Genomic DNA, 23,461 nt, shown 5'->3' with positions numbered 1-23,461 from the left:
AACCAGGAAAAGAACAAATTCAACCCAAAGTAAGGACAGGAAAAGAAATAATAAAAGAGCAGAAATCAACGAAACAGGAAATTAATAGAGGAAATCGTGAAACCAACAACTGGTTCTTAGAAGAAATCAAGAAAGTCAGTAGGCCTCAAGTCAATCTTCCCTGGTAATGAACCCGCCTGCAAATGCAGGAGATCAGGGTTTGCTGGATCGGGAAGGTTCCCTCGTGAAGGAAGTGCAACCCACTCCGGAATTCTTGCCTGGGAAACCCCATGGGCTGAGGAGCCTGGCGGGCTGCAGCCTATGGTGTCCCAAAAGAGTGAGACACAACTTAGCGACTAAGCAGAGAAGGCCTCTAGGCTAAGAAAACAGGAAAAAGACAAATCACTAGTATTGCAAGTAAAAGCGTGGGCTTCCCTGGGGGTCCAGTGGTTAAGAATCTGCCTTGCAATGCAAAGGACAAGGGTTCCAATCCCTGGTCATGAAAGATCCCGCATGCCACAGGGCAGCTAAGCCTGTGCACCCAAGCCACAGAGCCTGTGCGCCCTGGAGCCCCTGCTCCACAACGAGAGAAGCCCCAGACTGCGACAGGGGACGACCTAGTGGGCAAGGAAGTAGTGGAAACAGTGAGAGACTTCATTCTGGGCTCCAAAATCACTGCAGATGGTGACTGCAGCCATGAAATTAAAAGGCGCTTGCTTCTTGGAAGAAAAGCTATCACCAACCTAGACAGCATATTAAAAAGCAGAGATACCACTTTGCCAACAAAGGTCCATCTAGTTAAAACTATGGTTTTTCAAGGAGTCATGTATGGATGTGAGAGTTGGACTATAAAGAAAGTGAGCACCAGAGAACTGATGCTTTTGAACTGTAGTATTGAAGAAGACTCTTGAGAATCCCTTGGAGTGCAAGGAGATCCAACCAGTCCATCCTAAAAGAAATCAGTCCTGAATATTCATTGGAAGGACTGATGGTGAAGCTGAAACTCCAATCTTTCGGCCACCTGATGGGAAAAATTGACTCACTGGAAAAGACCCAGATGCTGGGAAAGATTGAAGGCAGGAGGAGAAGGGGACAACAGAGGATGCGGTGGTTGGATGACATCACCGACTCAATGGACATGAGTTTGAGTAAGTTCCGGGAGTTGGTGATGGACAGGGAGGCCAGGCATGCTGCAGTCCACGGGGTCACAAAGAGTCGGACATAACTGAGCAACTGAACTGAACTGAACTGAGGCGTAGTTACCCAGGAAGTAATGTTTGCAAACAGGTGTCCAAGGGGAAGGAAACAGGAAGCTCTGCTCCAGCCAGGCTCTGTGGCCATGCCCACCTGCTCCTACACATCGCAGGGCCTGGGCGGCTCACCCCGCCTCTCTGAAGTGCTGTGGGCTCCCAGGAGGCAGCAGTGGTCCTCTCCACCACCAGGCTCAGGCACAGGGTGGGTCCATGGATAACCCACACGCTCTGGCCTGTACTGATTGCATGAGGCCCTTGGAAGAGGGTATGTCTCTTAGCTACTGCTGTAACAAGCAGTCTCAGGCCAGCGACTTAAAACCACGTTTTCTTGTATCTGAAGGGTGTCAAGGCCAGCCTGGCAGACTGCTGCTCTGGGCTCGCTCTGTGGCGGGTTGTGGGGGTGGTAGTCTCAGCTAGGAGGCCCCACGTCCCCTCACCTTGCTGCAGACCGCAGGCCACGGGAGAGCAGGCAGAAGCACGCCATCCTGCGGCTGAGCCCTGGCATGGTGTCACTGTCGCCTTGGGTGGCCAAAGCCAGTTACCGGGCAGGTTCCCTCCTTCACAGGCGTTGCGGCACAGAGGATGGAGGTTCAGGCAGGGGTGCAGAATCAGGGTTGCTTTTGCGTTTGGTCTTCCAGCATGTGGGTGGGCAGGGAGCATGGCTTCCTTGCCCCATGTAAGCAGAGGGTGAGTGGCCAGGCCTCGATGCTCAGGGACCACTGACCTGTGGGATGGGCCTTCAGCCAGATGCTGGGATAACAGTCTAGTGAGCCAGGCCTGTGCCTCAGGTGACTGTGCAGCCAGCATACAGGGTTTGTTGAGTGACTGAGTGACCTTCGCCCTAGAGCATGTAACCCAGAAGTTCCAGAGCCGCCGCCTCAGGTGCCAGCCTCATACAGGCTGGGCCAGGGGTGGCATCTCCACTTTGGGGAGCACCCGCCCTTGCCTGCTGGTGGAGCTGGTGGATGCAGAGACCTCAAGGCTCGTCCCCTCCATGGAGGCCATCTTCCCCGCTCCCAGCCGAGCTGAGATGTGTCGCCATGGAAACTGCTTGGCAAACACGCCGGAGGCAGAGGCGGCAAACAGCAGCTCAGGCGCCTGTTGGAGTGAGGGTGGCGGGGACGGCATGAGCAGGCATGCTCAGCTGTGTGTGTGCCCATGTGTGCCCAGCATGAGGGCCCTGTGTGTGGAGGGGCGTGTGTGCCGCACGCTGGGAGTGAGTGCAAGCGTGCGTGTGGGTGCATGTGTGTGCCTGGAGGCCAGCGTGTCCGTGCGGGCGTGCTCGGAGAGCCGTGTGCGGCAGGGACGCGGGGTGTGTACAGGGGTGTGCATGCCGGGCTGTGACACGTGGCCGTGCGCCCACCTGGGCTGAGCGCTCACTATGGGCTGGGCGTTGCACTAGCCGCTCAGGGAACACACAACCCCCAGCGTGCTCTCACGGCCGGAAGACAGACACTGACCAGGTAATCGTGTGTCGGTGGCAGTGTGTGTCAGGAGGGCGCCTGGGAGGAAGTAGCCGTGGGGCCTGACACCTAAGTGAGGGGTGGGGGTCCTCCCTGCAAGGGGCAGGGGGCGGGCTGCAGGCAGAGACCCGGAAGTGAGACCAGATGGGAGAGGGGGCCGGGGTGGACGGGGGGGCAGCTAGGAGTGGCGGCCCGGCTCCGTGGCACCCCGCCAGGCTGGGGCTCACCCTGACTCGGGAATCCCTGCCGGGGTTGCAGGGGCTGGGTACCTTCTAGGCTGAGGGACCCCAGAGGGAGAAAGAGGATGGTGTCTGGGTCAGACAGAGCCGGCAAGCCTGGGACATGGTGGGCAGGGTGGCCAGGACCCTCACAGCTCGTGGGGAAGGCTGGGCTTCATCCTTAGATTTGGGGAGTCCTTGAAAGGCTCTGTGGCCATGTGGCTTCATCTGGCTCTGGGAGTGTGGTTGGATGGGCCGTGGGAGGCCTGGCCTGGGGCTGGGGGCCGTCGAGGGGTGTCTCGGGGGCCGACCAGGTGCAGCCTGGCCTCCTCAGCCTGCCTCTGCCTTCACCTGGGACCCTCCCCTCATTGCCTTCCCCAACCACCCCCACCCCTCCTGTGCCTGCCTGGAGAAGCTTCTGGACCGTGGGCTCTGAGTACTCAAACTGGCCACAAAGCTGGGACTCCCTCAGGCAGGGCTCTGTGTGGCCAGGGCCCGGGTCCTCACAGGCCTGGCCGGGGAGCCCATGGCCTCAAGGTCTTCTACTGGACGCTGGGCCTCCTGGGTCTCCCTGTGGGGCAGGGGGGCTCAGGTCATCTGTGGGGGTGAGGACACCTCAAATCCCAAGGAGATGGCCTCAGGTGGGGTCCCTGGCCAGATCCCCACACCCTGAGCCCCCTGTGTCCACCAAACACGTGCTGGGCCGCTTGCGCTGGGCCAGGGTCTCAGGTCAGAAACCATCAGAGTGAGTGTGGATGGCATTCCTCTCCACCATGCCCACGTCCCGGCTGCTCCATCAGCCCTTGTGACCACCCAGGTGGGGGCTGGATGGCCTACGTACTACGGTGAGGAGCCGGGTGGGGCGGAGGGGAGGCCACTGTCTGCCTGGAGTCAGCCCTGTCGCCGCTGAGCAGGATGCGGCCTCGGTCCTGGGAACCCCCGCGCCTGCCCTGCCCTGGGCACCTGGGGACAGAGCTGTTGTCATTGGGGACCCAACGCAGGGGCTGAGCTTCCCCAGAGCCCGCATAGGCGACATTCAGATCCAAGGGGAGCATCGCCCGGTGCCCACAGTCCAGACTGGCCTGCGGGGACCATGTTGTCAGGTGGGGGGCCGCCGAGCCCCGCCTCTTCTCTGTTTCTGCGGGATGCCTCTGGGCCCCCACCCGCAGGGACCACCATCGGGCAAGGATGGGGGGGGGGTGGGGGGCAAGAGGCCCAGGAGGAGAGGCAGACGCAGACATGGGGCGGGGGTCTGCCCTCTGGAGGCCAAGGACGCCCACGCTCTTCCCCAGCCTCTGCTGAGCCTGTGGGTGCTGAGAAGGGGCCCCTGCTGCCACCAGGGGCGGGGTCACTGGTGTGTGCATATGTCTGGGTGTGTGAGTGTGTGTGTGCATGTGTGTGAGTGTATATACGTGTGTGTATGTGTATGCATTTGTGTTTTTGTGAGTGTGTATGTGTCTCTGCGTGTATGTGTCTGTATATGTGTGATTGTGTATCTGTATGTATGCATGTGTGTGTATGTGTGTATGTCTGTGTGTGCACCTGTATGTATAAGTGTGAATGTGTGTGTATTTGTGAGTGTGTATATGTGTCTATGCGTGTATGTGTGTGTGTATGTGTGAGTGTGTATCTGTATGTGTGTGAGTATATGTGTGTGTGCATGTACGTGTGTATGCATGCGTGTATATGTCTGTGTATCTGTATGTATGCATGTGTGTATGAGTGTGTATATGTGTGTATTTGTATGTGAGTGTGTATATGTCTGTGTGTGTATGTGTGTATGTGTGTGTATATGTCTATGTGTGTATACGTCTATGTGTGTGTGTATCTGTGTGTGAGTGGATGTGTGTGTGTATGTGTATGTGTGTATATGTCTATGTGTGAGTATGTATCTAGGTACAAGTGTGAGTGTGAGTGTGTATGTATGTGAGCGTGTATCTGCATGTATACATGTGTGTATGTGTATGAGTGTGTGTGTGTGTGTATGGGTCTGTGTGTGTGTATGTGTGTGAGTGTGTATGTGTGTGTGTATGGGTCTGTGTGTGTGTATGTGTGTGAGTGTGTATGTGTATGAGTGTATATGTGTGTATGTATGGGTCTGTGTGTGTGTGTGAGTGTGTATGTGTATGAGTGTGAGTGTGTATGTGTGTGTGTATGGGTCTGTGTGTGTGTGTGAGTGTGTATGTGTATGAGTGTGTGTGTGTGTATGGGTCTGTGTGTGAGTGTGTGTGTATGTGTATGAGTGTGTGTATGAGTGTGTATGTGTGTGTGTACGGGTCTGTGTGTGTGTGAGTGTGTATGTGTATGAGTGTGTGTGTGTGTGTGTATGGGTCTGTGTGTGTGTGTGTGAGTGTGTATCTGGTGTATGTGTTGGGGGTACCTGAGGCGAGCCCACCCCGGCAGCCCAGCTGGTCTGGCTGCTCCCTGAGGGACACGGGATTCCAGACCTGGGCACCCCGAGTGAATGCTGACCTGGAGCTCCGAAGGCGTCCTCGCCGGCAGGGTGCGGGAGCTGGAGGCCCTGCCCTCTCTGCCCACCACACCCACAGGACGCCCTTCTTGGCCTGGGCTGCATGTCAGGCCCACTCGTCCTGCCTCTGATGCGGGGGACCGCCGAGTCCCCCAGGCTGCGGGGAGCCCCAGCCAGTGCTGAGCTCTGGCGGGAGGTCGCAGGCGTTTGTCTATGCTGTCCCTCTGGCCGGCAGGACCCCATCTCTGCCCAGAGACCCTGCTCAGCTCATCTTGCCCTCTCACATGGCATGAGCCCCTCAGCCCCTGCGTCCCTGTCTGTGCCCACAGGACATCCGCCTTCACCCTGGTCTGCTGCCCATGGACAGAAGGGAAGCGCCCAGTCCCCACTCTCCAAAGCACAGCGGGTGTCCAAGCCTCGGCCAGATGGGTGGTGTAAGGAGCCACTGAGTGCCGAGAGCATTCTGGATGTTTTCCTGACCCTATGACAAGCATAGGAAGCGGCTTCTTATTCTCCAGCTCCATTCGTTTCCTACAGCGTGGTGGTAAAGAATCCTCCCGCCAGTGTAAGAGACACGGGTTCCATCCCTGGCTCGGGAAGGTCCCCTGGAGGAGGGAACGGCAACCCACTCCAGTGTTCTTGCCCAGAGAATCCTGTGGACAGAGGAGCCTGGCGAGCTCCCGTCTACGGGGTCGCGGAGTCGGACGTGGCTGACCGCACACGCGCCCAGTCCTCTCCTGAGGCTGCTGTAGCAGGTGACCATGAACGGCAGCGTGGGGGCTTCCCTGGGGGTCCCGTGGTTAAGAGTCTGCCTTGCAGTGCAGAGGAAGGGGTTCAATCACTGGTCAGGGAACTAAGAGCCCACGTGTCACGGGGCAGCTAAGCCAGCATGCCACAACTAGAGGGTCCATGCTCCGCAATAAGAGAGCCCACGGGAAGCAGTGAAGACCCAGGGCAGCCAAATGCATGTTTGAAAAATAACAGAAATTAATTTTCTTAAATGGAGTCCAAAGTCAAGGCCTGGGTAGGGCCTCCTTGCAGAGGCCCTGCGTGGGGGTCCTTCCTGGCCCCGCCAGGCTCAGGGGCCCCTCAGCTCACGGCCTCAGCCTTCGCCTCTGCCTCTGGAGTCAGTGGTCTTCTTCCCTCCGTGTCTCTCCTGTTGTCTCTGAGGAGGATTCCTGCCACTGGGTTTATTTATTTACTCTCGTATGTTTAAACTTGTGTCTTTTAAAACAACTTTATCAAAGTGTAGTTGATTTATAGTGTTCTAATCTCTGCTGTGCAGCAGAGTGAGTCAGTTATACATATAAATCCTTTTTCACGTGCTTTCCCATCATGGTTTCTCAGAATATTGAACAGAGTTCCCCAGGCTATACGAGAGGACCTTGTCTGCCATCCTGTGTATGACAGTCCGTACCCGCTAAGCCCGAGCTCCCAATCCCTCCCTCCCCGACTCCCACTTGGCACCACAAGTCTAGTCTCTGTGTTTGTGAGCCTGCTTTTGTCTCATAGATAAGTTCACTTGGGCCGTATCTTAGAGTCCACATATAAGCGGTATCCGCGGTGCCTGCCCTTCTCTTCCTGACTTGCTTCACCTAGTGTGGTCGTCTCTGGTTGCATCCCTCTTGCTGGAGATGGCGCGGTTCCGCGCTTTCTCACGCCCGAGTGGCGCGCCACTGTGCCCTGGGCCGCATCTTCTGCGTCCACTCCTCTGTTGATGGGTGCTTAGGTTGTCTCCCTGTTTGGTGTGTTGTGAATCTGCGGCTGTGCGCGTAGGGCTGCGTGTATTTTTTTGGATTAGAGTTTGGTCTGGATCTATGTCCAGGAGTGAGACTGATGGACCATATGGCAACTTGTCATTTTTTGGGGGGAAAAAAGTGAAAGTTTTAGCTGCTCAGTCGTGTCCAACTCTTCGCGACCCCATGGACTGCAGCCTACCAGGCTCCTCCGCCCATGGGATTTTCCAGGCAAGAGTACTGGAGTGGGTTGCCATTCGCTTCTCCAGGGGATCTTCTTGACCCAGGGATTGAGCCCTGGTCTCCCACATTGCAGGCAGATGCTTTAACCTCTGAGCCATCTTTAGTTTTTTGAGGAACCTCCGATTTCTGGCAGTTGACAGGGAAAGGTATCATGTGATAAAGCCTCCAGCAGAGCAAAATATGCAGAGCGCATTCCTTAAAAATTCTGTGTAAATGCTGAGAGAAAAATTATTTGAAGCATGTCTAACAGGAAGTTAAGAGAAGTAACCTCTTGATGGTTGGATTATGGAGTCTTTTTTGTTTCTTAAATTGGTTAGAACTTTTCAGATCTTCTACAATGGATGTCTATTGTTATAGGATCGTTTCTTAAGGCTTAAACAAATTCTCCAGCAATGCTGGGGACGACGGTGACACACCCCTCAGCCACGCGTGGGGCATCTCTCCAGAATGAGACCAGGCAGGCGGGGGTGGGCGGGCTGCCGGGAAGGCCTGGGAGCTGGCAGTCCAGAGCCACAGCAATATTTGCCTCAAAGGAAGCCCTTATGGTAGAGGTTTCCAAAGGGATAAAGGGCAGATGGAGGGAGCGTCTCCCCCTTGGGGCCGGGATAATGCCGGCCTTCACATCCAAGCTCCTCCCTGTCCTGGGGGTCCTCTCCCACCTTGGGGTGGTGGCCCCGGGCAGCTCTGGGGACTGGGCAGGAGGCTGCTGACCAGCCACGATGATCTGGAGACGGGACAGATGGCGGCCCTCACTCAAGGTGCATGTCCTGAGGACCAAGCCCCCCCTCGGGGGCCCACCCCCGCAGACAGAACCCTTGTGGGGATGGAGACTTTATGGAAGCTGGGCAGGTGGCTCCTCGCCTCCCAAAGTGCAGGGGGAAGCTTCTCCAGGAGGCTTTCCCGGTCACCCAGGTGACCCTGGGGATGACACGGGGTGCCCTGCCTCTCAGCCCCCAGGACACACAGCCCCTGGACCATGTCGGGGGCCCATGGCGTTCACACCGTAAAAGGGCGCCGAACATGGAGCCGGGGCTGCTGGGTGGGTCCCCGCCCCCAGCACCCCCCAGCGCTGGGGGTGCTCAGCCCGGCTGCTCTGCCCTCTAGGTGGGCCTCTCACTTCCCCTGCCCGCTCCCCAGTCTTTGCTTTTTTCTCAGTTTTTCATCTATAAAATGGAGACAAAAAGGACAGTTATCTTACAGACCTGAGATCGTACATTTAAAGCATTTAGTGTATGTATTATGCCTGGCATATATATACTAACAAAGAAATCATTATTACATTTTAATAGGGAGGCCACCAGACAAGGTTCCCAGGGTGGGGAGGGGGGCAGTGATGGCCGGGCTAGGCTGAGTCATTGGTTGGAGCACTGGGGTAACCCTGATGCCAGCGCCTTACCTGGGCAGGTCTGGTTTACCTGTCTCACCGGGGGCCCTACTGGGTGGCTCTGGTTTACCCCTCTCACCTGTGTGGCCCTAAGATCTCAGGCCCCGCCCCTCCTCCGGTGTTTCTGCGAGTGTCGGGGCGTCCCTGGCAGGCTGTATGGGGATCAGCAGAGGTCAGCGCCTGTAAGCCCACGTCTGAGGCCCAGGGGCCCCTGCCAGCACCCTGCCCACTGTGGTCCGCGCGTGATGCCCCAGAGCGGCGGGAGGGGGGCGGCACCCACGGGCGGCCCCTCGGTGCTGACGTCACGAGCCCCCCCCCCCATTCCGGTGGCCCACGCGCCCTCGGCCGGCCGGCAGCGAGGTCGGGGCGCGGCGGGGAGCCCGAGGACCGAGAAGAGACCGCCGGGGCGGGCGGGAGCTGCAGCGCCGGGTGCGGCCGCGCAAGCCCCGAGGACGGCCTGGCGGCGGCGGGCGCGCTCCTGCGCGGGGTCCGCGGGGCCCGCGGGAGGTGAGACGCGGCCCCGGGCGCCCAGGAGGCTTTGGTGCAGTGCTGCGCTCTGCGCTCCGCGCCCGCCTGGGAACTTTCCGGCCTGGTCCCGGCAGAGCGGAGCCGGTGCAAAGAGGGAGCTCGGAGCACCCCTCCCGGCCTTGCGCTCCCCGGGGGAGGGCGACCCGCGGGCTGTCTTCCATCTTGGTGATGGGGGCTCACAGGCTGTGGGAGAGCCCGGGGCCAGGCACGGGAAGAGGGCACTGCCTGGCCGGCCCAGGTGGGCATGGAGTGCCTCCCCTGAGCCTGGGGGTGCGGGGAGGGGCCCCCGCCCGGCTCGGTGTTGGTGGGGAGGAGGCTCAGTTGCTACTCCCAAGGAAATCAGGCAACCCTCCAGCCGGAAAAGCGGGCCATGGGGTTCCGCGGCGATGCAGAACTGGGAATGCCGCTGGGCGGGGAGGGGGAGGACAGGTCCTGCCCACCTGTCACAGGGAGGAAGCCGTCCGCCTGGTGGCCGGGTGGACGGGAGGTGGGGGCAGCTGCAGGAAGCAGGGGTCTGCCGCCCAGCCGGGCCCCTGAGGTCAAAGCCCTCGGTGCCCCTCGGAGCAGGCGGGAGCCTCTGAGAAGTGTGAAACCCCAAGCCTTTACATGGCTCCAGCGCGGGGCTGCTCGGAAGGCAGGTGGTGATGAATAGCTCGCTGCAGCTGCCAGGATGTTTTGCAAAGCGTATTCAGAATAGGAAGAACCAGAGCGGGCTTTCTTGCCTCTGACTCTAAGGCATTGACTGGTTGGGGGCAGGGGAGTGGGTGCCGGGCCGAAGGCTTTGGGGCAGACCCTCCTCTGGGAGTGGAATCAACACATGTCCTTCCCTGGCCTCTGAGCAGGACCGTGGACAGGTGAGGTGGACGTGGGCACCCCAGGGAGAGGGGAGGCTGGCTGAGAAGTGTGGCCACAGTCCCAGTGTTAACAGTGGCAGGACAGAGACATCCCATCTGGTTAAGAGTTAACCAGGTTAACTCTTGATGGTTAAGAGTTCTGGCTCTTTCCTAAGTTTTCTGATTTGAGCATGTTACTTTTTAAAATTAAAGGTCATTGATTTGGGGTTAAAAAAAAAGAGTTCCAGCTCCAGTGTGAAGCATGGCTCTGAAATGGGGCCTAGCCCCAGTTTCCCTATCTGAGACAGGGGCACCATAACAACACCCCCAGCGGCCCCGTGTTGTGCAGCTTGAGTGAGACAGCGCGGGCAGGGCTCAGGCATGTGGCTGGGGTCTCGTGCGACAGTGTGTACAGAGGAGAGCCATGGATATCTCAGAGCAGGAAAGACAGCCAGTGTTTCTGGAGGACTCCCTTCCGGAGCGTTCTCTGTTGCCAAGATTAACGGGGTGCAGGTAGCGGGGAGGGCAGGGAAGTGCCTGCTCTGGTGGTGGCTCCCTCCGTCAGCGCCCTGGGACTGCGTCTCTGCCCACGCTCAGCTGCTGGCTCTGCACGAGGGGTGGTCTTGTGCAGAGATGACCCGGCAGGACTGAAGAGTCCCACGAGGGTTTCCCTTAGCGACCCAGGAAGGGAATGTGGCTACCCGGGGCTCTTGAGAGGAAATGCTGCCTGGGCAGATGGATGGCCAGACCCCAGAGAGAGTGGGACCCAAGTGAGTGGACAGGATCTCATACACCCTGGGGCGTGACCTGGAGCCTCCTGTCCCCGGGACCCCCGCGCCTGTACTGGTCCGCAGCTAAGGGCCTGTTTCTTCCAGGCTCTTCTATGTGGCTGGCAGGCCAGCAGCTCTGCTCGGGGTGTGTTGTGGGGTGTCTCTGGCTTGTGCCAGGCCCAGTTTTCCCATGTGGATGCTCCAGGCACAGGCGTGCCCACGTGGTTCTTGTGGGAATTCGCAGTGCAATAGTGGTCCTCACAGTATGTTCTAGGGACCCCGCAGGGGACCCTCAGGTCAAAACCGCCTTCACGCCGGCAAGGATGTGCGTGTCAGGTGTGTGTCAGGAGGCAGGACACTGTGTTCCTGTATTTGACACGGTTCTTGGTTTTAAGTTCAGACGCAGAAGATGGTTGATGTAACCGCATAAGCCAACGTTCTCGGGATCCCCCGCAGGGTGTGACGCTGTAGCGGGTTCCTGGGGTGGAAACTCCCCTTGTGTCTTGGGTTGCTGTGGGCCACACGACCTGGCCCTCTCTGCACACCTGGGAGGAGCCTGGGGTTTACAGTGTGGGCCCAAGTCACCCCTAGCCCATGAACTTTTGGTGAAAAGCAGGCGGTTTTCACTTCCTGAGGCTTTGCGGAGCTCTCTGGCACTGAAGTCCCCGAGCGGGGTCCGTGGGTGGTGGCAGGCAGTGGGTGCTGCAGGAAAGACCCTTCGGGGGAGGAGGTCCTGCCAGGGAGGCCCGGAGTGACGCGGGCAATATTTATTGCTGTTTACTGTCTGCCTTACATCTCTGTCGGAGTCTGGAGCACCGTGTCTTATGAGCTGTGCTGCCCTGGGTAAGTGGCCTCCCCTCTCTGAGCCTCCGTCCCCTCGCCCATAAGACGTATGACTACTAATAGCTCCGTTTCAGGAAGCGGTGGGTTCAGAGGAGGTGTTGGGTCCAGAAGTGACCTTGGGGTTCGCAGGATGGTGGAGCTGTGAGGAGGGGTGTCCTCTGTTGGGGGCCTCAGTCCCGCTTTCACCTCCGTGGGGAGGCTGAGACGCAGACCCTCCGGGCGTCCGGAAGGTTCCCGCGGCCCCACAGGAGGAGTTTATAGTCATTCTCAGTTACAGAAAGTGTAGTTCTGAACAGCCCGTGACACCAGGCAATGGGGTAGCCGGAACGGTTGGCGGTGAAGCCTGCCGCCCGCTGCAGCTCGCTGAGGGGCGGGTACTGGTGAGCGGAGGGCCTGGGAGAGCCCGGGAGCTGTGCGGGGCCCGCGACCTACACCCGGAAGCCAGAGCAGATGGGTGAGGTGCACGTGGTTTCAGATGCTCCGGGCTGGCCCTGGACACGAGCCGGCACCGCCTCCTCTCTGCCTGGTCCAGCCTCGCTCTGGGCAAGGGAGGCCAGTGGAACCAGCCCTGTGTGCTTGCTAGGAAACGAGGCCCAGTGGCTCAGAGGGTCAGGTTCTGGCCAGAGCCCTGCTGGCCTTCAGAGCGCTCCCCGCTCAGGGTTTCCCGAGCGCCCCTCTGTGCCCGCGGCCCCGAGTCCTGGACAGCCAGGAGCCCGGAGCCCACTGACCACGCCTAAAGCTTCCTGGAGGGCCATTCTCCACCCCCAGGACACAGGGGAGGAGGGCTTCCTAGCGCCCGGAGCCTCCCGTGTGTCTGTGCGGCACATGCGGGCGTGTGCCGCAGGGCCTTTGCACACGCCCCTCTGCTCGGGGCCTCCCCAGGTCCCCCTCTTTCTGGCTCCTGCCTCCAGTCTGCTCAGGCCCTGCCTTCTCAGTGACACCCACCCTGGTCACCCTCTTGCAAAGACGATGCAGCCTTGGAGAGCTGAGCCCCAGCCCTGGTCAGCCTCTCCTCGCCAGTAGCGTTTATCACCTTCTAACACACCAGACAATCCTTACTTTTTATCTTCTCTCCCTGTCTGCCCTGGATCTCTAGAGTTTAAGCACTCCCCCGCTCCCCAGCCAGGGCCCTCTGCTCTGTCCACGGGTGTAGGCCAAGCCGCACTCAGTGACGGTCAGGTGGAGGGAGGGTGCCACAGGGGCTCCACCCCGGGAGCCCGCCCGGCCCCCTCGGAGATGCTGACCACGTCCTCCTGTTCGCACGGTCCGTCCTCACAGGGTCCTCCTCACACGTCCATGCCCGGGAGAACTCCCCACTGTGGAGATGTGGTCCTCAGGCGCCTGGCATTTTTCCCCACAGCCCAGGAGCAGGCTGTCCACCCCATTACAGACCGTCAGTGTCGCCCTGGTGTCTGGCGGCACGGAGCGGGGTCAGGGCAGGGGTCTGGGGAAGGTGGCGCTCTGCAGCTCCGGGTAACGGGAGCCGTGGTCCTTGAAGGTGGCTGCGTCCCAGCCTCGTCTCTGGTTCTTGTGAGCAGTGTGGCTTTGCTTGCTTGCTTGCCCATGCTGTTACTCAGTGTCCAACTCTTTGCAGCCCGATGGGCTGTAGCCTTCCAGGCTCCTCTGTCCAGGGGGTTCTCCAAGCAAGAATCCTGGAGTGGGTTGCCATCTCCTCCTCCACGGGATGTTCCCGACCCAGGGATCTAACCCACGTCTCTTGCTTTGGCAGATGGATTCTTCACCAGGCACGGCCTGTGAAGCCCGTGGCTTCGGTTGCTAGTTTTAACCTTATTCTGCCTCAGTTTCACCCTCTTGAAAACGAGGGTAACTGTCCCCACACCCCTGTCTGGAACGGAGTGGGGCATTTAGTGCTCTTGGTGATGGTTTTTATTTGCTGCTGAGTACTTAGAAACTTGGAAGGTGATGGGGTTGCGAACTGGCGTGACCTTTCTGGAAAACAGTTTGGCGACACAAACTGAGAGCCCTTAAACGTCCACACACAGCATCTGCCAGGAACCTCTCCTGAGGAAATGGAAACACACACCCATGTACTAATTGCAGAGTTTTGGCCAGCCATTAAAATGACATTTTTAAAAAATAGGCTGTTTAAGGGTTTGGGAAAGCACTCATCATACACGAAGTGAAGAGGATGTAAGATTTCACACACAACTGGATGTTACATTTGTAAAATGTATGTGCAGAGAGAAATACGCGACACTCTCCACTGGCAGGAATCTCAGTAAGCCTTCAGTCCTGGCTCCCTCCCCTCAGCTAAGCCAGCAAGTAACTCTGGAGAGGATACACCCGTATGTGTGAGAGTGTGTGTATATATGCACACGTGTGTATAACATCCCTGGAAAAAATCATACGTATATAATTTTCCAGAGGAAGATTTATAAATTATACATACACTAGTTTTCCTCTCTATATGAATGCTGCTGCTGCTGCTGCTGCTGCTAAGTCGCTTCAGTCGTGTCCGACTCTGTGCGACCCCATAGACAGCAGCCCACCAGGCTCCTCCATCCCTGTGATTCTCCAGGCAAGAGCACTGGAGGGGGTTGCCATTTTCTTCTCAAATGCATGAGAGTGAAAAGTGAAAGTGAACACATGTGTATAGATTTATTTGTACATATATGCACACACACATATGCATATATGAGTGGGTACGTGTGAGTTTCTTCTCTGGATCAACACTTTAAACCGGGGTTAACAAGGTGGGTGGGCTTCCCAGGTGATAAAGAATCCACCTGCCAGTGCAGGAGATGGAGGAGACGACCCCTGGGAGGGGGAGATCCCCTGGAGGAGGAAATGGCAACCCCCTCCAGGACTCTGGCCTGGAGAATCCCATGGACAGAGGAGCCTGGCGGGCTGCAGTCCGTGGGGTCGCACAGAGTGGGACAGGACTGAGCACGCAGGCGTAGTGAAGAGAACGCGGGCTCCGTTCTTTCTTCCACAGAAGCCAGGCTGTGGCTGTTTCTCCAGCGCGGGCTGGGAGGCCTCGCCACTGTGCTCTGCAGAGAAGGGTTTGCGGGTGTGCCTCGCTGCCTGACTTTCTAAATCAGGACTCTGCCGTTCTGGCCTCCGTCCCGATCTGTTCTCTTCGTGGCTCCTCCGGCTCGTTCTCTCTGCCGCCTCCCCCTCCATCTCTGTTGGCGAGGCTCCCCACCCGCCCGCTCCACCCCTGCGTCTATGGGGAGACTCAGTCAAGCGCAGGCAGCTGGGCCCTTCCTGGACACTGCAGGGTGTGCGGTGGGAGGGGCTGGAGTTCCGAGCCACAGGAGGGCGCTCTGGTCTGGGGGGAAGCCCTCTCAGTGCAGTGAGTGGTCACCAGCCTCCCTGCCGTCTGCGCGCCACCCCTGCCCCTCCAGCCTCCCCAGCGGCTCAGGGCCTCCCCTCTCCCTGCTGGTGGCTCCCCTACTGGCGCGGTGCTGGGGAACTTCCGGGGGCTCAGTGGAGCACGTCCCTGTCCCTGCAGGCGCCGACAGGCCAGGAGGCCCAGCGCCACGTGGAGCCAGGCCCCTCAGGTCCTCGACTCCCGGTCTGTGAGCGGGGAGCCCGTGTGGCCGTCACGCTCGGCCCCCAGGAAGGCTGTGGACGAGCCGGTGGCCGGGCCCCGGGCGGTGCGTGGGCCGCCCGGGCGAGGCCAGGCCCGTCATGCTGCAGTGCCGGCCGGCCGAGGAGTTCAGCTTCGGGCCCCGGGCCCTGAAGGATGCGCTGCTGTCCACCGACCCCGCCCTGCGGCAGCTCTACACAGCCGCCTTCTCCCCGGCCGAGAGGCTCTTCCTGGCTGAGGCCTACAACCCCCAGAGGACACTCTTCGGCACGCTGCTCATCCGCACGGCCTTCGACTGGCTCCTTAGCCGCCCAGAGGCCCCCGAGGACTTCCAGACCTTCCATGCCGCCCTGCCGCCCCGGAAGCAGAGCCTCGCTCGGAAGCACATTTACCTGCAGCCCATAGGTACCTGTGCCCGTGGGTACCTGCAGCCCCTGGGTACCTGCGGCCGCTTTCTCACAGGTCTCCTGGCTCCCACCCTGGGTCGGTGTCTCGGGTGGGGGCTCCAAGGAGGAGCAAGGGGCTGGGCAGGGCTGACGGTGCTGCTCCGCTCCCAGGTCTGAGCGAGGGGCCAGCGGGCAGCGCGCTTCTGGACCAGCTGCGGAGCTGCACGGAGGCCTTCTTCCTGGGCCTGCAGGTCAGATGCCTGCCCTCGGTGGCGGCAGCCTCCATCCACTGCTCGCGTCGCCTGGGTCAGGACCCCGACAGGCTCCAGCTCCACACCGGTGAGTGTGTGTGGCGTGCGCGCACAGGTCAGGTCCCCACCGCTCGGCTTGTCCTGCCGTCTTCTAGTGGTGGGGGGGAGAGGTTGGGGGGGCGGGGGGCGCTGCAGGGCGTCCAGGGTGAGTGCCTCCCCAAGGGGGCGTGCTCCTGTCTGTGTTTGGGCTGTAGCTTCAGCTCCTTCCTGGGCACAGCCTTCCCCCGCCCCCGAGGGTCTGAGTGGGGCCTGTGGAGCCCTGACTAGTCCTGGCCCAGCCCCTCCCTGCCCTGCACGACATCATTATGCCCGCGGCTGCTTCTGCCCCACTCGAGGGGAACCCAGCATCTGCCCACCCGCCCCAGGGGCCCTGGAGATCCCAGTGCTGAGATGCAGGGGGTCCAGAATTCCGCCCTCTGCTTGGTGAATAGACCGCCCCCAGTCCCACACTGCACTGCAGGGGGAAGGAAGGAGACCCAAAAAGGCTCGGGGCAGGTGGGGCGCGGAGCTCGTGAGGGGCTGAGCTCCTGTGGTCCGAGTCCATGGTTTCGCGGCTGCGTTCGTTTCCTGGGGACGCTGTGGCGAAGCACAGCATCGGGGGGCTTAGAGCAGCAGCGCCTCATCGTCTCATGGCCTGGAGGCCAGAATCCTGGCCCGGTCAGCAGGTCTGTCAGCCGGTCACGGCCTGTGTGACTGTCTATCCTCGTCTAATAAGGACCCCGGGCAAACTGCATCGACCCACCCGGCTGACTTCTTCTTAACTTGATCATGTCTGCAAACCCAGGGCCCAGATAAGGTCACGTTTCAGGTGCCGGGCTTCCGCATCATGTTCTGGTGGTCACGGCTCAACCTCTAACAGGCACCATCGTCAGCACCACCCCAAGACCTGACCCCCTCAGTCTCTCCTCCGAGGCCTCGGCCACTTGCCTCAGGTCACACCTGGACCTGGGCTGTCCGGACAGTGGCCACCGGCCACGCATGGCTGCTGAGCACACACGCATACCCGCGTTGATGATTCGGCGTGAAAAACGACGTAAACAATCTAACATTTTAGTATTTGATATATTAAATTTTTTGACATGTGAGGTTAAAATGCATGTGCTAAAATCCATTTGATCTTTTATTTTTTAAAGATTTATTTTCGTTTTTTTTTGCATCCCTGGGTCTTCAGTGCCATGTGCAGGCTTTCTCTAGTCCCGCTGAGTGGGGGCTACTCTCTGTGCGGAGGACAGGCTCTGGGCCTGCGGGCTTCGTATTTGCAGCATGTGGGCCCGGTAGTTGGGGCACACAGGCTTCGTTGTGCTGAAGCCTGCTGGACCTTGCTGGATGAGGGATCGAACTGGTGTCCCTTGTATTGCAAGGTAGATTCTTAACCACTGGACAACCAGGGAAGCCCTGATCAACTTTAAAATTAGTAAAACCTAAGTCTTAGCTACACTGTGTTTCTATGGACAGCGCCGGGCTAGGCCTTGTCAGTACCGACATTGGGATCGTCTCTGTAGCTGGGGCTTCAAGCAGCTCCCTCGCAACGCCTCCCCCAGGGTTTCCCACTCCATGTGCCCTGTTGCCTGGCTAACGGGTCCCAGGTTGTCAGGCCCAGCCCACAGCTCCATGCCCACTCTGGCCGTCGAGATCTGCCTCCCGCCTGTTGTGGTCCCTTTGTAATGAGGGACTGTGAGCCCAGGACCCTCACGTCTCTGCCTTCCTCTTATTTCTGACCTTGCTTTTCCAGCGGAGGAAATGCAGGCAGAGGGGAACTTCCACACCCCCTCAGCACGGCTGCTCACCTGCAGCCCCGAGCCCCCTGTCCACGGGTGGACGCCCAGCTCCACATCACGGCTCTGCCTGAGCCCTCCACCCCCTCCTGGACAGGAACTGCTGCTACTTCTTGACACACCGCTGCCCCCCTTCTCTGCCCCTTTTTATAGCCACACCTTTTGGAAAGGATCTTTCTCTTCCTCTTGCTCTGATCACTCCAAGACCCTCTCCTGGTTGTAGACTTGCAGCTGCTCTGCCCAGTGTCTCTGGGCTCCTCCACGTCCCCACCGGTCCCCGCTCCATCTCCGGCGTCCCATCTGTCTACGCCTGCTATGGGCAGTTAACACCTTAAATGACATGCATTCTCTTAACAGCCTCGAGGATCAGAGTCTCCCTGAATTAAGATCAAGGTCAGCTTTGTTGCCCTGCAGCCCCTCTAGGTCTCTTTCTGACCTTCCTGCTGCTCCCGGGAGGACCCTGGTGCTTACAGCAGGTCCAGCTGGATAATCTAGGATCACCTTCCCTCTGGGAGACCTTTCATTTAATGACATCTGCCAAGTCCCTTCTGCCACGAAAGGACCACATGCACCGGTCCTGGGGGTGAGGTGACGTCTCCAGGGCCGTCTGTCAGCTGCGCAGGGCTACTGCGGCTCTTCCCGTGAAGCACTTTTGGGAACAGAGAGCCTGAGCGCTCACTTGTCCCCGAGGAGGCCGTGCCCCTGGCCCCCTTCACCTTGTGCACCCTGGCTACTCTGAGCTCTGACCGTTCCTCACGGGATGTCACTGGCATGTCTGACTTTGGGATGAGCTGGTGCCAAGCAGGGGAAGAGGGGAACGGACCAAAGGCGGGGGGTGCCCAGTTGCCGCCTCACTGCGCCCTCTGGCCCTGTCCTCACAGATGGCATCCTGTCCTTCCTGAAGAGCAGCAAGCCGGGGGACGCTCTGTGTGTGCTGGGCCTCACGCTGTCTGACCTGTACCCCCGCGAGGCCTGGACCTTCACCTTCGGCACGTTCCTTCCAGGGCACGGTGAGCCAGCGCCCGGGGCCCCTGCCTCTGCCCTGGGGCTCGGGCACAGGCCTGGAACTCCTGGGAACGTTGGTCCCTCCCAGAGGAGGGGGAGGTATCTGCCCCTGGCTGCCTTCATGGGGACGCCTGGCAGGGTGGGGCCTTCAGGACCTGTACTCCTTGGGGGGAGCTTTGCCCGTGGGCTCCCTGAGCTGAGACCACGCCTGGCACCCCCGCCTCTCTGCCTTCCCCCAGAAGTGGGTGTCTGCAGCTTTGCCCGGTTCTCGGGGGAGTTCCTGCCGCGGGGGCCCAGCACGCCTGACCTGGTGGAGGTAGAGGCGGCCGCAGGTAGCCCCGAGGCGCCCCTGCAGGATGGAGGCCAGACCGTGTGCTTCAGCACCCTGGGGATGGTCCAGTGCTGCAAGGTGGGTGTGGAGGCCAGGGTGCCAGGTGCCGCTGAGGTGGTGGGAGAGGATGGGGGATAGGAAGGGGGAAGGGCTGGGGGCTCGGGAAGCTCCCAGGAGAGGCTGGGAGGTGGAGTCGGACAGAAGGACATGCGTGGACAGCCAGTTATGCTGTCCAGTCCCCACGATACGCTGACCCCCCGTTACTTTAGGGAGCTTGGACACTAAGGCTCAGAGACGCCAAGTGCTCTCTCCACAGTCACACGGCTCTCAAGAGGCAGGGCTGGGATTTGAGCCCTTGTCTCTTTGGAGAAGGAAATGGCAACCCACTCCAGTATTCTTGCTTGGAAAATCCCATGGATGGAGGAGCCTGGTAGGCTACAGTCCACAGGGTCGCAAAGAGTCGGACACGCCTGAGCGACTTCACTTCTCTTTGATGTCCAAACCTCCATGCTGCCAGGCCCCCAGCGCTGGCCTTTCTGCCAGCGTGTCCCCCTCCCCAGGGGTCCCAGGGTTCTGGTGGGCGGTGGGCTCCAGGCTGCAAGGCGGTGGCCCCGTCTCCCTCAGGTCACGTGCCACGAGCTGTGTCACCTTCTGGGCCTGGGGAACTGCCGCTGGCTCCGCTGCCTCATGCAGGGCGCGCTGCGCGTGGACGAGGCCCTGCGCCGGCCCCTGGACCTCTGTCCCATCTGCCTGCGCAAGCTGCAGCACCTGCTGGGCTTCAGGCTGGTGGACAGGTACAAGGTGAGGGGGCGGGGCCGGGGCAACGAGGCGAGGGGGCGGGGCCGGGCGGGAACGCGGTGAGGGGCGGGGCCGGGCGGGAACGCGGTGAGGGGGCGGGGCCGGGGCGGGAACGCGGTGAGGGGGCGGGGCCGGGGCAACGAGGCGAGGGGGCGGGGCCGGGGCGGGAACGCGGTGAGGGGGCGGGGCCGGGGCGGGAACGCGGTGAGGGGCGGGGCCGGGCGGGAACGCGGTGAGGGGGCGGGGCCGGGGCGGGAACGCGGTGAGGGGGCGGGGCCGGGGCGGGAACGCGGTGAGGAGGCAGGGCGCGGTGTGGACGCCCGTGCTGTCACTCCGGGGACTTTCGGGATCCGGCTGAGTCGTGGGTGCTGGTGGCTGTCCCGCGGCAGAGGGGGCTCGGGGGCGCCCGGCTCCTCTGTCTCCCAGCAACCCTAATTAGAGCCGGTCTCTATCGGGCACTGACCGCGTGCTAGACCTGTCCTAGCGCGGCTCTCTGCGGGCGGCGCCGGCCTCACCGAGCGGCCGCGCAGCATCCCTTTCGCCCTGCTTGGGCGGAGACCGGAGCGGAGGAAGCCAGAGCGGCCGTGGAGGGGCGGGCAGCGAGTAACCCCGCCCACCCGGGCAGGGGCCGGGCCGGCGGGCGGTGCTGCCCTCTGCCGCCCGCGCGCGGAGCCGCGGGGAGCGGGGCCCGAAAGGGCCCAGGGAGCCAGGGTCGTCTGCCCCAGTGCAGACGCGGGTCACAGGCAGGTGGTGATTCCTTTTCTTTTTCTCTTCTTTTATTGGAAGTACAGTTTATTTACAATGTTAACTTATGAGTCACAGAGTGATTCAGTTATATACGTATGTACACTTTTTCTATTCTTTTCCTATGATGCTTTATCCCAAGACACTGACTAGAGTTCCCTGTGCTGTACAGCAGGACCTTGCTTATCCATCCTATATATAATTGCATCTGCTAATCCCAAACTCCCATTCCTTCCCTCCCCCACCCTTCACCCCTTGGCAGTGGAAAATCTTCTCTGTGAGTCCGTTTCATAGATAGGCTCATCAGTGCCGTATTTTAGAGTCCACATACAAGTGATATCCTGTGGTATCTGTACTTTCTGTTTCTGACTGACTTCACTTAGTATGAGAATCCAGTTGCATCCGTGTTGCTACAGATGGCATTCTTTTTTAATGGCTGAGTAATAGTCCATTGTATATATCTGAAACATCCTTATCCATTCATTGTGGAAACCATGAATAATACGTCAGGCTTGCAGAGCTCCTGCAAGTTTGCTGTCTTTAGAGGTTCGAGTCTGACATCTGCCCAGGGTCACGGGCATGGTGGGGTCTCCTCGAGTGGGTGGCTGGGTCTCCTGGTGGCTCCCTGGCGAGGGACGTGGTAGGTCAGGCCAGCTCAGCCTATGTCTCTCCCTCGTAGAGACTCTACGCCTGGACACAAGCGGCAGCGGGGACGCAGCCGGGCCCGGCGGTGGTAGGGGAACCGTCCGTGTCGGAGGACACCCTGCCCTGCAGCGCAGACTCGGGGCTGTGTTGTGAGAGCGACTCGGAGCCAGGCAGCAGCCTGTCGGAGCCCCTGTCCCCTGACGCCTGGAGCCAGGCCTTCCCAGCGGGCCTCGAGCCGGATCCCGAGGACGGGCTGGGCTCCCTTGCATCCGCGGAGGGTCCAGGGGAGGCCCTGACAGAGCACGGGCGCTGGCTGGCCGCCTGCATCCAGGCCCTGGAGAGGGATGTGAGCGAGGGGGAGCTGGAGCAGGTGGACGGTGCCGTGGACGCGCTGGCCCCCTGGGACCTGTTCACAGGGCGGCTCCCGCCCCCCCGGCAGGACCTGCCCTGTGGCCGTGATGGTGCGGGGCTGCGCAGGGTCCTGGGGGACACGTTCTCCTCCCTCCGGAGGAGGCTGAGCGCTCGCAGGCCATCCAGGGCCGAGTCGCCCCCCCGGCGCCGGAAGGCAGAGGACAACTAGTATGGCCAGTGTGACTCGTCCAGCGCCTGCCTGTCCCCAGACACCGGCTGCCTGGCCTCCGGGGTGCCACAGGCCCAGTAGGGACAGGAGGGACAGTGTCTTGGGAAGCAGAGGGTGACGCAGCTGCACCCCCAGTCCCGAACATGGCCTCGAGACGTGGCTGGCGGGGAGGGCATCCCAGGCGCCCGGAAGGCCATCCTCGGGCCCACCCGACGCTGGTGGCGGGCTAGGTGCCCGCTTCTCCTGCAGCCTGGGGTCTCCGCTACTGCAGACTCAGCTTCCAGAGCCTGCACGCGGGGTCTCCACTCGGAGGGGAAGTCATGGCAGTTGCATTTCTCTCTACACTGATCGCCCCCTCCACCCCCTGCCACGTGCCCATAGAAAGGGTCCTCTGCTGCGGTCTAACCACATCCTGGCCCTTGGGACTTGCCGCAGGCGTCTCCCTGAAGCTCGGGGTGGTCGCCGCCTCTACGGACCCTCCACAGACCTGCTGTTGACTCTTGGGTGGGGGAGGAGCCAGGTGCGGCGGGACGTGCGGCGGGACGGTAGGCCACTGGGGCCTACCGAGGTGAGAGCTGACCGCAGCTCCGTGCTCAGCTGGACAGCCTGGACCCCACATCCACGAGGGCAGGGGGTTAGGGTTTTGTTCAGAACATCTGTGTCTGTTTTTTGGTCTAGTTCTGCCAGTTGCTGAGAGAACAAGCGATTTAGATGTTAAAACACCCACCGCCCGAGTAGAGGCATCTGTCTGCCTTTAATTATGTCAGATTTTGCTCCCGGTTCTCTGAGGCTCCTTCTGTGCACACACATCTGATGCGTTTTTGTGACAGACTGACCCTGTTTTCCTTCTCACCCGCCCTGGGCTGTGGCTCGCGAGTCCTGCGGGGATGCTTCTGGTCCCAACAGCAGGGCTCCCATAGTGTGATGGGTAGGGGGGAGGGTTGGGGGCCCGGGAGGCCGGGGCAGCTATCTTCTCATCTGGGGAGAGACAAGAATGGGGCAGCTCCTACATTTTGCACAGAGCTTAGTCTGGGGAGGCGTTCTAAGAACAACGGCACAAAGTACACAGAATCAGGAGGGTGGTCGCACAAGCGCCGAGGCCCGAAGCCTCTTTGAAACCTGACCAGGCAAGTCCCAGACCAGGGAGACTTAACAGGGGTGAGACCACCCTGGAAACAGCAGCGATGCCGCAGCTCTTCAGAACTCCATTCCGTTTTGCACGAGGACCTGGAGGTACCTGGTGGGGAGATAGGACGAGCCGGGCTCGCAGGAAGTGTGCTGGGGCGGACCCCGCAGAGAGCACAGCACAAGAACAGGAGGAGGCCCGGGTACCTCTGAGCAGACCTGGGGGCGTAAAGCCCCGACAGCTGTCCACTCAGGAGGGTCGGTGTGGGCAGGGAGCTGGGAAGGTGTGCCCTGGTCCTGGGCTGGAGAGTCTGGCTTGTGGGACGGGGAGGGGTGGCGGCGGGGGGAGCTGTCTCCTGGCTGCTGAGGGCCAGGGCTGGGGTCCCTGTAGCCTGGGGGGCAAAGGCGGGACTTCCTGGAGTCCCGTGGGAGAGGTGTGGCCTCTCAGGACAGCCGGTTCCAGTAGGGCTCACGCCTCTTCACGGGGG

At 60.3% G+C, this 23,461-nt stretch overlaps 1 protein-coding gene across 4 annotated transcripts; it reads left to right on the top strand.

The window, feature by feature from the left end:
* Positions 1-2,332: 2,332 nt before the first annotated feature.
* On the top strand, positions 2,333-22,587 carry AMZ1 (archaelysin family metallopeptidase 1). 4 transcript variants are annotated; one of them, XM_069569603.1, is made up of 7 exons: positions 2,333-2,695; positions 15,196-15,678; positions 15,831-15,998; positions 18,627-18,755; positions 18,990-19,159; positions 19,706-19,882; positions 21,303-22,587. In XM_069569603.1, the coding sequence occupies exons 2-7, from the start codon at positions 15,375-15,377 to the stop codon at positions 21,846-21,848; spliced, it is 1,494 nt and encodes a 497-aa protein (XP_069425704.1). In that variant the 5' UTR covers positions 2,333-2,695; positions 15,196-15,374; the 3' UTR covers positions 21,849-22,587. The 4 variants fall into 4 exon arrangements, with proteins under 4 accessions (XP_069425704.1, XP_069425701.1, XP_069425702.1 ...); XM_069569600.1 differs by lacking the exon at positions 2,333-2,695 and adding an exon at positions 9,094-9,253; XM_069569601.1 differs by lacking the exon at positions 2,333-2,695 and adding an exon at positions 9,905-10,128.
* Positions 22,588-23,461: the final 874 nt, after the last annotated feature.

This window comes from Ovis canadensis, chromosome 24 (genome assembly GCF_042477335.2).
Source record: "Ovis canadensis isolate MfBH-ARS-UI-01 breed Bighorn chromosome 24, ARS-UI_OviCan_v2, whole genome shotgun sequence".
Lineage (NCBI taxonomy): Eukaryota > Metazoa > Chordata > Mammalia > Artiodactyla > Bovidae > Ovis > Ovis canadensis.
This window is presented reverse-complemented; position numbering and strand designations above follow the sequence as displayed.

What these genes read in the sequence shown, in the direction of transcription:
- AMZ1 (XM_069569603.1), top strand. Translation starts at nt 15,375, where the DNA reads ATGCTGCAGTGCCGGCCGGCCGAGGAGTTCAGCTTCGGGCCCCGGGCC. An exon ending in CAGGCTCCAGCTCCACACCG is followed by an intron (nt 15,999 to 18,626) that starts GTGAGTGTGTGT and finishes CTGTCCTCACAG; the next exon opens with ATGGCATCCTGTCCTTCCTG. An exon ending in GGATGGTCCAGTGCTGCAAG is followed by an intron (nt 19,160 to 19,705) that starts GTGGGTGTGGAG and finishes CGTCTCCCTCAG; the next exon opens with GTCACGTGCCACGAGCTGTG.